At 45.2% G+C, this 14,181-nt stretch overlaps 1 protein-coding gene and 1 long non-coding RNA gene across 2 annotated transcripts in view; both read right to left on the bottom strand.

The window, feature by feature from the left end:
- The window catches only part of LOC126149904 (uncharacterized), a 46,655-nt gene extending 33,718 nt beyond the window's left edge, over positions 1–12,937 (bottom strand). The window contains exon 1 of the long non-coding RNA XR_007531166.1: positions 12,860–12,937. This is a non-coding gene — a long non-coding RNA (uncharacterized LOC126149904). The remainder of the gene's footprint in view (positions 1–12,859) is intronic.
- Positions 12,938–13,271: 334 nt separating this feature from the next.
- Positions 13,272–14,181, bottom strand: part of LOC126161256 (proline-rich protein 36-like) — a 48,517-nt gene continuing 47,607 nt past the window's right edge. The window contains exon 2 of the mRNA XM_049916996.1: positions 13,272–13,374. Within this exon, the coding sequence (XP_049772953.1) occupies positions 13,272–13,374 (103 nt within the window). The remainder of the gene's footprint in view (positions 13,375–14,181) is intronic.

Here is a 14,181-nt window from a genome sequence, read left to right as displayed (position 1 = left end):
AACAGGATGTAGGATATTGTCAACGTACCGCTGTGCTGTAAGGGTGCCAGGGATGACAACCAAAGGGGTCCTGCTACTATGAAATAAATGGCATCCCAGACCATCACGCCTGGCTATCGGGCCATATGGTGGGTGACAGTCAGGTTGGTATCCACCACTGTCCGGGGCGTCTCCAGACATGTCTTCGCTGATCACCAGATCTTATCAGTGAGGACAATTCTGCTCCAGTGATGTTCATCCCAATCTGGCGATGTGTTCCCAGGTTCTCTGACTTGTTTGTGGGCGTGCATTATCGTGTTGGGGCAAGATTTCTACTGGATTCTTGTCCGATCGAAAACGTTGGAAACATTTCTCGAGTTTATTCAGAGTCTTCACGTATGCTTCTGAACTGATGGTTGACACTCTTCGCATCACATCCACAAGAATGACGCCATCACAATCCCAGAAGATTGTCACCATGACTTTTCCGGCAGAGGAGGTTGTTTTGAATTTCTGCTTCTGTGGTGAATGAGGATGATGCCACTCCATTGACTGCCTTTTTGTTTCCGGCGAAAAGCGGTGCACCCAGCTTTCGTCTCCAGTAACGATCTGTGACAGAAAGGCCTCTCCATAAGTCTCAAAACGCTCCAACAGTTCAGATGAAAAGACCTTTCTTTGAATCTTGTGGCCCGCTGTGAGCATTTGCGGAACCCATCGTGACCACCTCTTTGAATATCCGAGAGTCTCGATCATTGCAGACGCACTTCCAATGCTGCTGACAACTGAAGAGCCAGCTGTCGAGTTGTCATGCGCCGGTCGTCACGAATAAAGGCATCCGCACGATTCAACATGTCTGGAGCAGTGGCTGTGACAAGACGTCGCGAGCGTGGCTGATCATGGAGCTTTATTCCTGCATTTCCTGAGGCTGTAACTTTATTTACCCATAGCCCAACTGTACTCCTATCAACTGCAGCATCGCCATACACTGCACACAAACGATTATGGATGCTTACCACGGTTTCTTTTTCTGCAAACATGAATTCCATAACGGCAAGCTGCTTGTAACGCGAGTCGTATGTAGACGCCATTCTGGCGCTGTTCTACGGCTCTGCCATCTGCCAGAACGGTTTGAAACTTCACCGGCGCGCAGAACAAACATCAAATGTGAAGCACCAACAAGGACGTTTGTCTACGTATATTAGTGACTTTTATTAAAAAATTGGGGCATTGCTTATTGAACGACCCTAATATTTCCCACCGCATTAGCAACATTAGGAATTGGCACTTTCCTTGCCACATCACTAATAAGAGAAATATCTTTTTCTTTTAATATGAAAACTGTTATCCTTGTCCACAGTCTCTATAGCCATAACTTCTAGGTAATTTTCCAGTACTTTTTTGTATGGCACAGACATCTGTAGCTGTATGGATTCCTCTTTCCTCCTCTTAATTTAGCCAAGATATAATATCTTCCAGCTACGTTTGCAGGATCAGTCATTACAATAGGATCTGGTGTGGATTCTGCAAATAGAGCGACCTCATCCATGTTGTAGTCACTCTCCAAACAAATGTCGGAATCAGAATCAATCTCCTCAGTTTCCTTTCTACTTAGTGTACTTGCCATAGCTTTGGTCACTGGCATGGCTTTCTGACTCTCCCGCTTCTCGGCTACTCTTTTTTGTTTGGCAGATTTACACTTTCAGCAGTGAGTTTCATGCTGGAGTGTGGTCTCCCGTGGTTGGTTTCCTGGCGTATGGTATGTGCGGCATCCCGCGCTTCACCGCTGTGTGGCTGGTGGTTGGGTCATAGGCGACAGTGCATCAGTTTATGGAATCTGTATATACAGTATTTTGGAATCGAGCGTTACGTATTTAAGGAATATACTGACTGATTAATAATCATACCCAAATAACAAATGTGTCACTAATGAATAAATTAGCAGACAGTGGACTATTTCCTATGTATCTCACACAAAAATATTTCTGGCATATAGTCAATACTTGCGTTAGTGATACAAATGTTCCAGAACTGTGTTTCAGTCTGGAAAGTGAAGTTTCTAATGGAAAAAGAAATGATGACTAACTATTTCTAAACAATGGCAGCATAACTAAGAGCAGGACCATTTGTGATAGGTGTGGTTTTCTTACGAATAGACTGGAAGTATCATCTTTTTGGCAAGTTTTGACTATCAGTTTTAGGACACCTTACCCTACATCGGCTGCAATCATGAAAGCTTCTTTTCTCTATTTCTCGGACGCTGCAGATCCCATACACGATGTTATTGAAAATTGATCAGATTTCAATTAGCCATTGTTGCCGTCAATTATGAATCGATTACGCGTATGAACTTCAGGCCGGTTTCCCATGAAACTGGGGCAGGGAGTGATGAGCCAAAATGAAGTGACGGAAAAAAATCGCAACACCAAGAAGAAGTTGTACGACATAAACAAAAATTTGACAGATTATGTCTATTCAAATTTCACGACCGAGCGAGGTGGGTCAGTGGTTGGCGCATTGGACTCGCATACGGGAGGACGACGAGTCAAACCAGCGTCCGACCATTCTCATGTACGTTTTCCGTGATTTCCCTAAATCGCTTCAGGCAAATGCCGGGATGTTTCCTTTGAAAGAGCACGGCGGTTTTCCTTACCCATCCTTCCCTATTCCGAGTATGTTCTCCGTCTCTAATAACCCCATTGTCGACGGGACGTTAGACACTAATCTCCTCCTCCTCCAAATTTCACGCCAGCTGCATAAGAGTTGCGTTAGTAGTGCTTTAAATACACACTGCAACGGTCGCGAGTGTTAGTTACCTTTGAGATTGGACGTAGTGAGTTGAAGTTAGCCGAGAACGCCTTTAAGGCGCAAAGACGCTACGAGGGCAGTTCAATAAGTAATGCAACACATTTTTTTTCTCGGCCAATTTTGGTTGAAAAACCGGAAATTTCTTGTGGAATATTTTCAAACATTCCCGCTTCGTCTCGTATAGTTTCATTGACTTCCGACAGGTGGCAGCGCTGTACGGAGCTGTTAAAATGGCGTCTGTAACGGATGTGCGTTGCAAACAACTGGCTGTGATCGAGTTTCTTTTGGCGGAAAACCAGGGCATCTCAGATATTCCCAGGCGCTTGCAGAATGTCTACGGTGATCTGGCAGTGGACAAAAGCACGGTGAGTCGTTGGGCAAAGCGTGTGTCATCATCGCCGCAAGGTCCAGCAAGACTGTCTGATCTCCCGCGTGCGGGCCGGTCGTGCACAGCTGTGACTCCTGCAATGGCGGAGCGTGCGAACACACTCGTTCGAGATGATCGACGGATCACTATCAAACAACTCAGTGCTCAACTTGACATCTCTGTTGGTAGTGCTGTCACAATTGTTCACCAGTTGGGATATTCAAAGGTTTGTTCCCGCTGGGTTCCTCGTTGTCTAACCGAACACCATAAAGAGCAAAGGAGAACCATCTGTGCGGAATTGCTTGCTCGTGATGTGGCTGAGGGTGACAATTTCTTGTCAAAGATTGTTACAGGCGATGAAACATGGGTTCATCACTTCGAACCTGAAACAAAACGGCAATCAATGGAGTGGCGCCACACCCACTCCCCTACCAAGAAAAAGTTTAAAGCCATACCCTCAGCCGGTAAAGTCACGGTTACAGTCTTCTGGGACGCTGAAGGGGTTATTCTGTTCGATGTCCTTCCCCATGGTCAAACGATCAACTCTGAAGTGTATTGTGCTACTCTTCAGAAATTGAAGAAACGACTTCAGCGTGTTCGTAGGCACAAAAATCTGAACGAACTTCTCCTTCTTCATGACAACGCAAGGCCTCACACAAGTCTTCGCAACCGAGAGAAGCTCACAAAACTTCAGTGGACTGTTCTCCTCATGCACCCTACAGCCCCGATCTCGCACCGTCGGATTTCCATATGTTTGGCCCAATGAAGGACGCAATCCGTGGGAGGCACTACGCGGATGATGAAGAAGTTATTGATGCAGTACGACGTTGGCTCCGACATCGACCAGTGGAATGGTACCGTGCAGGCATACAGGCCCTCATTTCAAGGTGGCGTAAGGCCGTAGCATTGAATGGAGATTACGTTGAAAAATAGTGTTGTGTAGCTAAAAGATTGGGGAATAACCTGGTGTATTTCAATGCTGAATAAAACAACCCCTGTTTCAGAAAAAAAAAATTGCCCTCGTATTATCAACACATCACTGATTCTGAACGAGGTCGTTTAATAGGGCTACGAGAATCTGGATGTTCCTTTTGTGATATTGCAGAAAAACTTGGGAGGAATGCAGCTATTGTACATGACTGGTAACAACGGTGGTCACGAGAATGTACGGTCGCAAGAAGACCGGGCTCCAGACGGTAACGTACCACCACTGAGCGGGAAGACCTTCGTGTTCGGCGTATGGCTCTGGCGGGTCGTACTGCATCTGCAGCAGCAATCTGAGCAGCGGTTCTCACCGCAGTGACACAACGAATTGTTACAAACTGGTTACTTCAAGAACAGCTCAAAGCCAGACGTCCTGTAGCATGCATTCCTCCGACCCTAAAGCACCGCCATTTGCGATTTCAGTGGTGTCAAGCGAGAGCCCATTGGAAGGCAGAGTGGAGGTCTGTTGTGCTTTCTGATGAAAGTTGTTTCGGCCTCAGTGACGATGATGGCGATTCGACCTGTTGTGCTGCAATTGACGAACAGCATTCCAGGGGGTGTTTTCCAGCAGGATAACGCACGCCCGCATACCGCTGTTGTAATCCAACATGCTCTAAGGAGTATCGATGTGTTGCCTCGGCCTGCTCGATTACCAGATCTGTCTCCAGTCGAGAACATATGAGACATTATCGGACGAGAGCTCCAGCATCATCCATAACCAGCGTCAACCGTTCGGGTATTGACTGACCAAGTGCAACAGGCATGGAATTCCATCGCACAAACTGACATCTGACACCCTTACTACACAATGCATGCACGTTTGCATTCTTGTGTTCAACATTCTGGCGGTTACGCCGGTTATTAATGTACCGGCATTTCACATTTGCAATGCCGTATGTCGCATTAAATTAAACTGTCAGCCTGCAATGGTAATCACTTAAATACGTTATCTAGAGAAATGTCTTCCCGAAATTTCATTACTCTACCTTAATTATTTTTCGGTGTTGTGATATTTTTCCGTCAGTGTATCTTAGAGTCTTTCATTTTAGGTGGTTGCCGTACTTGGTAGCCGCGTGGTCTCAGGCGCCTTGCCACGGTTCGCGCTGCTCCTCCCGTCGGAGGTTCGAGTCCTCCCTCGGGCATGGCTGTGTGTGTTGTCCTTAAAGTTACAAAATGGTTCAAATGGCTCTGAGCACTATGCGACTTAGCTTCTGAGGTCATCAGTCCCCTAGAACTTAGAACTAATTAAACCTAAGTAACCTAAGGACATCACACAGATCCATGCCCGAGGCAGGATTCGAACCTGCGACCGTAGCGGTCGCTCGGCTCCAGACTGTAGCGCCCAGAACCGCACGGCCACTCCGGCCGGCCCTTAAAGTTACATTAAATAGTGTGTAAGCCTAGGGACCGATGACCTCAGCAGCCTGGTCCCATAGGAAGTTACCACAAATTTACACAAACGAGCTACTAAACAAGTGCCGAAACGGCTGGCCTTGTCTGAGGCCTTCTTCTTATCATTGATTCCAGCGGTGACGGTGAGTGTTAGGTGCTTAGCACGAAGACGGCTTTTTTTTTTATCACTATTGCATGTTGCTTCCTAACATGTCATGGTAAAATTGCTTCGCCCACGGTTCTAAGTTCTAACCAATTTAGGGATGTTCACCCTTGTTTCAGTCTCCTTAGTGCCATATTGTGTGGCACGGTGTATTGTGACGTTTACCTGTATGAAAATTATCGCGTTTTATCACAAGAGATTTCGAATTTGTCGTTGAGTAACAAATTTCAAATCAGCGCGTTTCAGGACACCTAACTGCCTCAAAAATCACTTAATATCTTGTACTTAATCATTTCTAGTGTTTTTTTCATCAGTTGACTGTGTCTAGCACTGCGCGATCATAGACTTTTTAGCTACAAGTTAAGGAATGAGCTAGGCATTTTACTAGTTATCGTTTCTCAAATCTTAGTACAACTGATTTTTGACGTTTATGTAGCAGGCTACTCTCTTCAGAAGAATCCACCGTTGCTGACCGGTGACGAAAGCAACCAGTTGAGATTTTGGCAGGCGGGGGAGGGTGGGGGGGGGGAAGAATGGAGGGGGGGGGGGCAGGGGGCCGGTGCGTCATGCTAAAGATGCGTCAGAGCGTCTCGTAATTCTGATCCTAACCCAGATTTGTATGCACGTTTAACTATTTATTTATCTCAAGGAATATGCTTACGGGGGGTTGGAATACGATAATGAAATGCCTGACATGCCCCGTAAATATATGCAGCATTTCAAGAGGTGAGGGCCAATTAAACTCGGAGAAAAATATCTTATGAGAAACGGGGGACTGAATACGGGACGTTTGACTACTTTGACACATCTTATAGTTCCGTTATGGTTCTAGGTAGACTATGTCCGGCCACCGTGTTTAATTGTACAGAAAAAATCGAAGAAGTCACATCGCAACCCTGTGACAAAATTAAGTGGCTTGCAGACATGGAGCACCTCGTGCAATCGCAACGTCGCATAAACACTATTATGTTGTCGGAGGAAATGCAAAATTAAGTTGTCGATACCCATGCAAAGTACAAAGAAATGTGGCTGACCCGTATGCAGATCTACACCACCATCTGCGAGTGCAAATTTGTGCAAAATGGAACAAAAACTTGCGTATTTCTTACCTGCATGAGGGACAACACAATCTATAAATAGGCACGAACATACCGTTACGATCGCGGTACGATTCTGGAGGGTACAACGGATTTTTCTAGTGATACTGTTTAGCCTTCGTTTCTGTCGTGGAAAATTTAGATAGGATCATCATCGACTGCAGTGGGCAGAAATAGCTTCGTGTGAGTGTGGCTGGAGGGCGACGCCAACCAAATAATCGTAGGCTGACCTCTGAGATCAGAAGAAACAACCAATTTGCGAGGGCGATTCAAATGAATTCCTTAAAAGTGCCATAAAATTCCTAAAAGTTGTACCATTGGTTTGGAAGCTGGCAGAAGTTATCCTTGCATTTCGACAAACGACGAGCAGTTAGCAGCGTGTTGCTGTATCATAGAAAGGAAAACTATGTCAGTACAAAGGTGGCTAACACCCTATCGACTTGCACCGCTTTTAACAGCAATCTAAGATACTTAGTTGAGAAGTGAAGCTGTTAAACATTCGGAAATACATTGCAGGATGGAAGTACAGTACGGTGATTCATGCTTGTCCCTGCAGCAAGAGTACGAGTGGTGTAGAAATTTCTGGGGAAGATGTTCCGCGGTTGGTTCAGGGCCACAGCACAGTAACGAACTAAAACAATAGAGCTGTTGTGAAGCAGAACTGTAAACTAATTTAAACTGATCAGTCACTGTTTTCGATGTTAGTGCTGGTTAGCACATAATTTTGTCTATGAGGTGCTGGATTCAATACAACAGTGGCGCCACGTCAGTTGACAGTTGAATTGAAAGATCGTTGCATTGGTACCTGTGAGGAACTTTTGCTTCGTTTCAAAAGGTCGAAAGTAATGGGCTCCTGGACAGAATTGTTACGTGAAACCTGGGCACATTATCACCAACTTGAAAAGAAAAGAGCGAGCACAGACTGGTGCCGTACCTCTTCGGCAAATAAGAGGAATGCGCACTCAAACATTGCTGCTCATCAATTTCAGCGACTGAGGGCAACCGAGTGTTGTACGCAGCTGACGGTGCTGTCTGAAGATGGCCTAAGACTAGGCCATTTTAATAAAATAACCGTCGCGATCTAACCTGTTTTTTTTTTACTGATTTTAAATGGCTTATAAGATCGCTGTTTCCCAAAAAGTTACCAAAAATTTTGAATTCTGAAAGTAATTTCTGGAGCATCCGAAAGAAGTGTTATAACGCCACTGTATTTACATTAATGAACTAATCGACAACGTCTGAAGCTACATGGGGCTGTTTTCGATAATGTGGTTGTGTGTAAGAAGGTAACAGGATGAGAAGATCTGCAGAGGATTGATGAGTGGGGCAGGAGCTGAACGTAAATAAATGTAACATACTGCGCACACATAGTAAAAGAAATCCACTACTGTACAACTACAATATTGGCTAAAAATGAATGGAAACAGTATCTACCGTAAAATACGTAGGAGTAACCATTCGGAGCGACCTAAAGTGGATGACCATATGAAACAAACAGTACGAAAAGCGGATGCTAGGCTGTGATGAATTGGTAGAATGTTAAGGAAACGTCATTCATCCACAAAAGAAGTACCTTGGAAACCACATTTGAGACCGATCATCAATCTGGGGCACTTACCAATTAGCATTAATATGACAGTAAGAGAAGATCTAACGGTGTGCCAGGCATGAAGGAAACCGACCGGTTGAAACACATACCGGTATTTTAGTTCTGAATAACCGGTATTTGTTTCGTCTCGGCTATAAAGTGTTTATTTTTTATTTTTTACTAACAACCGAGTAAAAAACCAAAATATCGATCAGCCATATAAGCAGTGCTAATTTTTTTTTGTTTTTAAATAAACCTTTCTTAAAACAGGAGTAAGTTTTATTCTTGAAATTTATATTGGTTTGAAATATTGCGTTATTATAGAAAATGAGGACAGTAAGCAGTGCTATTTTAGTAATAATGCCGATAGAAACGAGCAAGAAACACAGGACGTAAGAACTGGTATAGCATTGGTGAGACGATAACGTCCGTGTTGTCGTGTGTGCTGGCTTAATGTACGCGCATACATGCAGTGTCCCAGACTTCCCACTACCTCATCTATTCGGCAGCTTCTCGCTGTCGGCGACGGGCATCCGTCGTGTTGCAGAATGACACCAACACTAGTCTGGAAATATTTTTACCAAGTTACGTAGCAATACTTCATTTGCTTTAAAAGATGAAAGATTTGTCTGCCATTTCTATGAAATAATAAAAGAGGAAGGAAGTTATGGTAACAATAATAAATTGTTGTTGTTGTGTTCAGTCCTGAGACTGGTTTGATGCAGCTCTCCATGCTACTCTATCCTGTGCAAGCTTCTTCATCTCCCAGTACCTACTGCAACCTACATCCTTTTGAATCTGCTTAGTGTATTCATCTCTTGGTCTCCCCCTACGATTTTTACCCTCCACGCTGCCCTCCAATATTAAATTGGTGATCCCTTGATGCCTCAGAACATGTCCTACCAACCGATCCCTTCTTCTGGTCAAGTTGTGCCACAAACTTCTCTTCTCCCCAATCCTATTCAATAATTCCTCATTAATTATGTGATCTACCCATCTAATCTTCAGCATTCTTCTGTAGCACCACGTTTCGAAAGCTTCTATTCTCTTCTTGTCCAAACTATTTACCGTCCATGTTTCACTTCCATACATGGCTACACTCCATACAAATACTTTCAGAAATGACTTCCTGACACTTAAATCTATACTCGATGTTAACAAATTTCTCTTATTCAGAAACGCTTTCCTTGCCATTGCCAGTCTACATTTTATATCCTCTCTACTTCGACCATCATCAGTTATTTTGCTCCCCAAATAGCAAAACTCCTTTACTACTGTAAGTGTCTCATTTCCTAATCTAATTCCCTCATCATCACCCGACTTAATTCGACTACATTACATTATCCTCGTTTTGCTTTTGTTGATGTTCATCTTATATCCTCTCTTCAAGACACCATCCATTCCGTTCAACTGCTCTTCCAAGTCCTTTGCTGTCTCTGACAGAATTACAATGTCATCGGCGAACCTAAAAAAAAACTTAAAAACAATTGAATAAAAATAGAAAGCAGCTGATCAGCTGCCTGTGTGTACGTAGTATGCCTTTATTTGATTTTAGCCCTTGGAAACGGACAAATTAACATCAACAACACAGGTATCATTTTTTACCCTTAAGCACTGAGTCTTCATAATGCCCAAACAGTGTTATGATCTCCGATAACAAGATGATTTTTGTGCTGAGTTTGAAAAAATTAGAATTACTTAGGAGAATACTGGTGATTTTTTGTTGTATTCAACCAGTTATCACCCTTCCAGAAGAGCAGTGAACGGTGGACGGGCTAAGTTTTCTTTTAAATTGCCTATGTAATGTAACATTCTGACTCTTTTTTCTTGAAATTAAGAGAGTCAGAATATGTCAATCTATCTTCGATTCACACTTTTATTACGGAAAATAATAAGAACAAAGAAATCTAAATTGATTATTTTAGAAGCCGGTTATTTTGAGCGGTTTTAACAGTCAGGTTAAAACGGCGCGAAATATTATCGATACAACCGAAAACGGGTTGTTTCAGCGATAACCACCATCACTACGGTGAGTGACGCGTTTCGTCACGCGACGGTTTACTCGGTGAGAGAGCGTTACGGAGATGCTCAACAAATCCCAGACGATACAAGAGAGACGTTGTGTAGAGAGTACGTTTCGAGAAGAGTCTGGCGATTTCTTATTTTCTCTCATACACTTCTCACGAAATGACGAGGACGAGCAATTTAGAGAAATTAGATAGCATTCGGAGGTTTTCTGTCACCCATTCGCTCTCTGGGCTTTGGTGATTAGAACAAGATAGAGGGGAGCAGATGATGGTACTACAAGTACCTTCTGCCACGCAACGTAAGGTGCTTTGCCGAGTACTGTTGTGGATGTAGATAAACAATCAATAGAAAAGCTCGCAGGACAGTTGCTCAGTACTGCATCTGTATCTGACTGACTGTAATGGTACTTTGACTTCCGCGCCTCCGCCAATACAAAGTTATAATTTACGATCGCGCACGCAGAAGAGCGCTGCGCCAGCGACCGATTTTTATAAATAATTTTGTTCGTCTTTTTACTTTTGCGTAGGTTTTTTGTTTTTAACAACTAATTGATGTCACTCTGTCTCTTGTCTTCATACGAAAGACGTGTGTTTTCGGCGATGTGTTGAATGTGCTGTTGGGTGGAAATTAAAATTACATTACAAAGCGAGGTTGTTTCAATAGTGATTCGAGGTGGTTATCATCAAATTTGTAAATTGATCATGACAGTGACAACTTGAAGAAGTTTTCAACAGACGGAGAAAAGTGAAAGACGGGTCGTCCTACAAGAGAAATTAGGAGGACAGCCATGAAGACTACATTGTAATTAGTAGTGCGTATCTAACAAGATTATAAGGTAAATTTCAATTAGTTTCTGATGCTATTTCCGTACAGTCGCTTTTTGTAGTGTTGCCGACCCGGTCTGCCATGCACGGTCAAATTACAGCACGATCTCAATCAATAATACGAAATCCGCCTTATCCGTAACTGAAACCACCAAAATTCTAAACCCAATCAGATTTTATATTTTATATTTTTCACGGCAGAACCCCGAGGAGAAGGGAACACTACATGACGTGTGTATGCTGTATTAATTTGCAGTAAGTAGCTATGGGACCAAACTGCTGAGGTCATCGGACTCTGGGCTTACATACTGCTTATCTAACTTCCGCTAAGGACAACACATAGACACTCATGCCCGAGGAAGGGCTCGAGCCTCCGACGGGGGAAGCGCCGAAATGTGGCAAGGCGCCTCAGATCGCGTGGCTACCCGCGCGACTCGTGTCAGTCGACCGCAAAATTCCAGAATGAAACTTTCGCTTTCCAGCGGAATCCGCGCTGATATGAAACTTCGTGCCAGCTTAAAACTGTGTGCCGGATCGAGACTAGAACTCGAGACCTCTGCCTGTCGCAGGCAAGTGCTCTATAAACTGATCTACACACATACGACTCACGAATCCTCTCTTATCGGCTTTACTTCCGCCAGTACCTCGTCTCCTACATTCCTTGGGTAGAGTACTGGCCCGCGAGAGTCAAACGTTTCGATTACGAGTCTCTGTCCGGAACACAGTTTTAATCTGCCAGGAAGTTTCGACCAAAATATTATTTCACCTCTGAGTGAGCGAGATTCGGTCCGCTCATTGTGTCAGCGCATAATCGGGGTTGAAAGTATACGCACAACTGGGAAATACGGAAGCGTCCGATCCCGCCCGTCTGCTTTGACCCATGACGTCACAAATATGGCGGAAACAAAAACAAACACACACACTTTCCACAAGAAGCCTAATGACACTAACGGGACAAGCGCGGGAAATGGGGTGTTTTGGGTGGGGGGGGGGGGCAAACTAAATATAAACAAATTTAGACGCCTTGCGTAGCTACAACGTGTAAGTGAAGATAGCCATACATGAATACCCACCCACCTCCCTAGCGGTCGTAACCCCTGCAACCCATAGAAGATAAAGATGCTTCAGTAGCTGATTAGTGTTTTTTATCTTTTTTTAAAAAAAATCTCACGGGATAGAACGAACAGATCAGAAAGATAAATATAATAAACTAAAACAGAAATTGGAAGAAACAAAGAATTAAAATAAGTAATAAGCGTTTTTAAATTATAAAAAAATCTCACGAGATAGAACGAACAGATCAGAAAAGTAAATAAAATAAGATAAAACAGAACTGGAGACAGCCACACTCAATCCAAACTCCGCGCCGTCATGACGTCACACACGACAACACCCTTACGTCACGGGTCAAAGCCGACGCGTGGGATCGGACGCTTCTGTCGACCCCACAACTGACCTGAAGGCACTGACAATGAGATGCGTTTTGCTTAGTCACTAATGTGATTGTTTACTGCCACCACGCTGCGTGTTTTCGATAGCGGCCAAGTGCAATAATATCGTGGTTAAGTAGTACAGTTACGGAACCACCTTGCCGTTGCAGCTTCCTCAATACAAATACGTAACGGAGCTTACCCAGCGCTCGGGCTGCGCCTGAACCTGTGACGTCAGCGCGGTCAGCAGCAGACAGATGAGCAGCGCGGCGATCTGCATGGCTGCGACTGGCTGCTGGACTCCGCGGTGAGGGCCGCTATATTGACGCTTCCGCGTGCTTTCCCTCCCGCCTAGCTCGCCCACGCAATCCGTCTAGCGCGCACGTCCTCTACACACACACACACACACACACACACACACACACACGCACACTCAGAGCGTCGTTCCATGGCCGTCATTTCGTAACACCCCCACCTCCCCGTGTGCGCCACGTTTGTGGAAAATAAGATATTGCGGTAGCCATCCCACACTATCGCTTGGGTTTTTTTCCCTTCTACTCAGATGTATTTCAGCGTGTCTGAGTCTTCTCTTTTCTTTTAAAATGCCATTGCACTTACCACGTAAGGTACGGTCTCTCAGGGGGTTTACCCGGCATTGGTGCACTGAGGAAATTTCGCCACTGTTGGTATTTTTCATAGCCAAATGCTAATACACTCCTGGAAATGGAAAAAAGAACACATTGACACCGGTATGTCAGACCCACCATACTTGCTCCGGACACTGCGAGAGGGCTGTACAAGCAATGATCACACGCACGGCACAGCGGACACACCAGGAACCGCGGTGTTGGCCGTCGAATGGCGCTAGCTGCGCAGCATTTGTGCACCGCCGCCGTCAGTGTCAGCCAGTTTGCCGTGGCATACGGAGCTTCATCGCAGTCTTTAACACTGGTAGCATGCCGCGACAGCGTGGACGTGAACCGTATGTGCAGTTGACGGACTTTGAGCGAGGGCGTATAGTGGGCATGCGGGAGGCCGGGTGGACGTACCGCCGAATTGCTCAACACGTGGGGCGTGAGGTCTCCACAGTACATCGATGTTGTCGCCAGTAGTCGGCGGAAGCTGCACGTGCCCGTCGACCTGGGACCGGACCGCAGCGACGCACGGATGCACGCCAAGACCGTAGGATCCTACGCAGTGCCGTAGGGGACCGCACCGCCACTTCCCAGCAAATTAGGGACACTGTTGCTCCTGGGGTATCGGCGAGGACCATTCGCAACCGTCTCCATGAAGCTGGGCTACGGTCCCGCACACCGTTAGGCCGTCTTCCGCTCACGCCCCAACATCGTGCAGCCCGCCTCCAGTGGTGTCGCGACAGGCGTGAATGGAGGGACGAATGGAGACGTGTCGTCTTCAGCGATGAGAGTCGCTTCTGCCTTGGTGCCAATGATGGTCGTATGCGTGTTTGGCGCCGTGCAGGTGAGCGCCACAATCAGGACTGCATACGACCGAGGCACACAGGGC

Source organism: Schistocerca cancellata, chromosome 2 (genome assembly GCF_023864275.1).
Source record: "Schistocerca cancellata isolate TAMUIC-IGC-003103 chromosome 2, iqSchCanc2.1, whole genome shotgun sequence".
NCBI lineage: Eukaryota > Metazoa > Arthropoda > Insecta > Orthoptera > Acrididae > Schistocerca > Schistocerca cancellata.
This window is presented reverse-complemented; position numbering and strand designations above follow the sequence as displayed.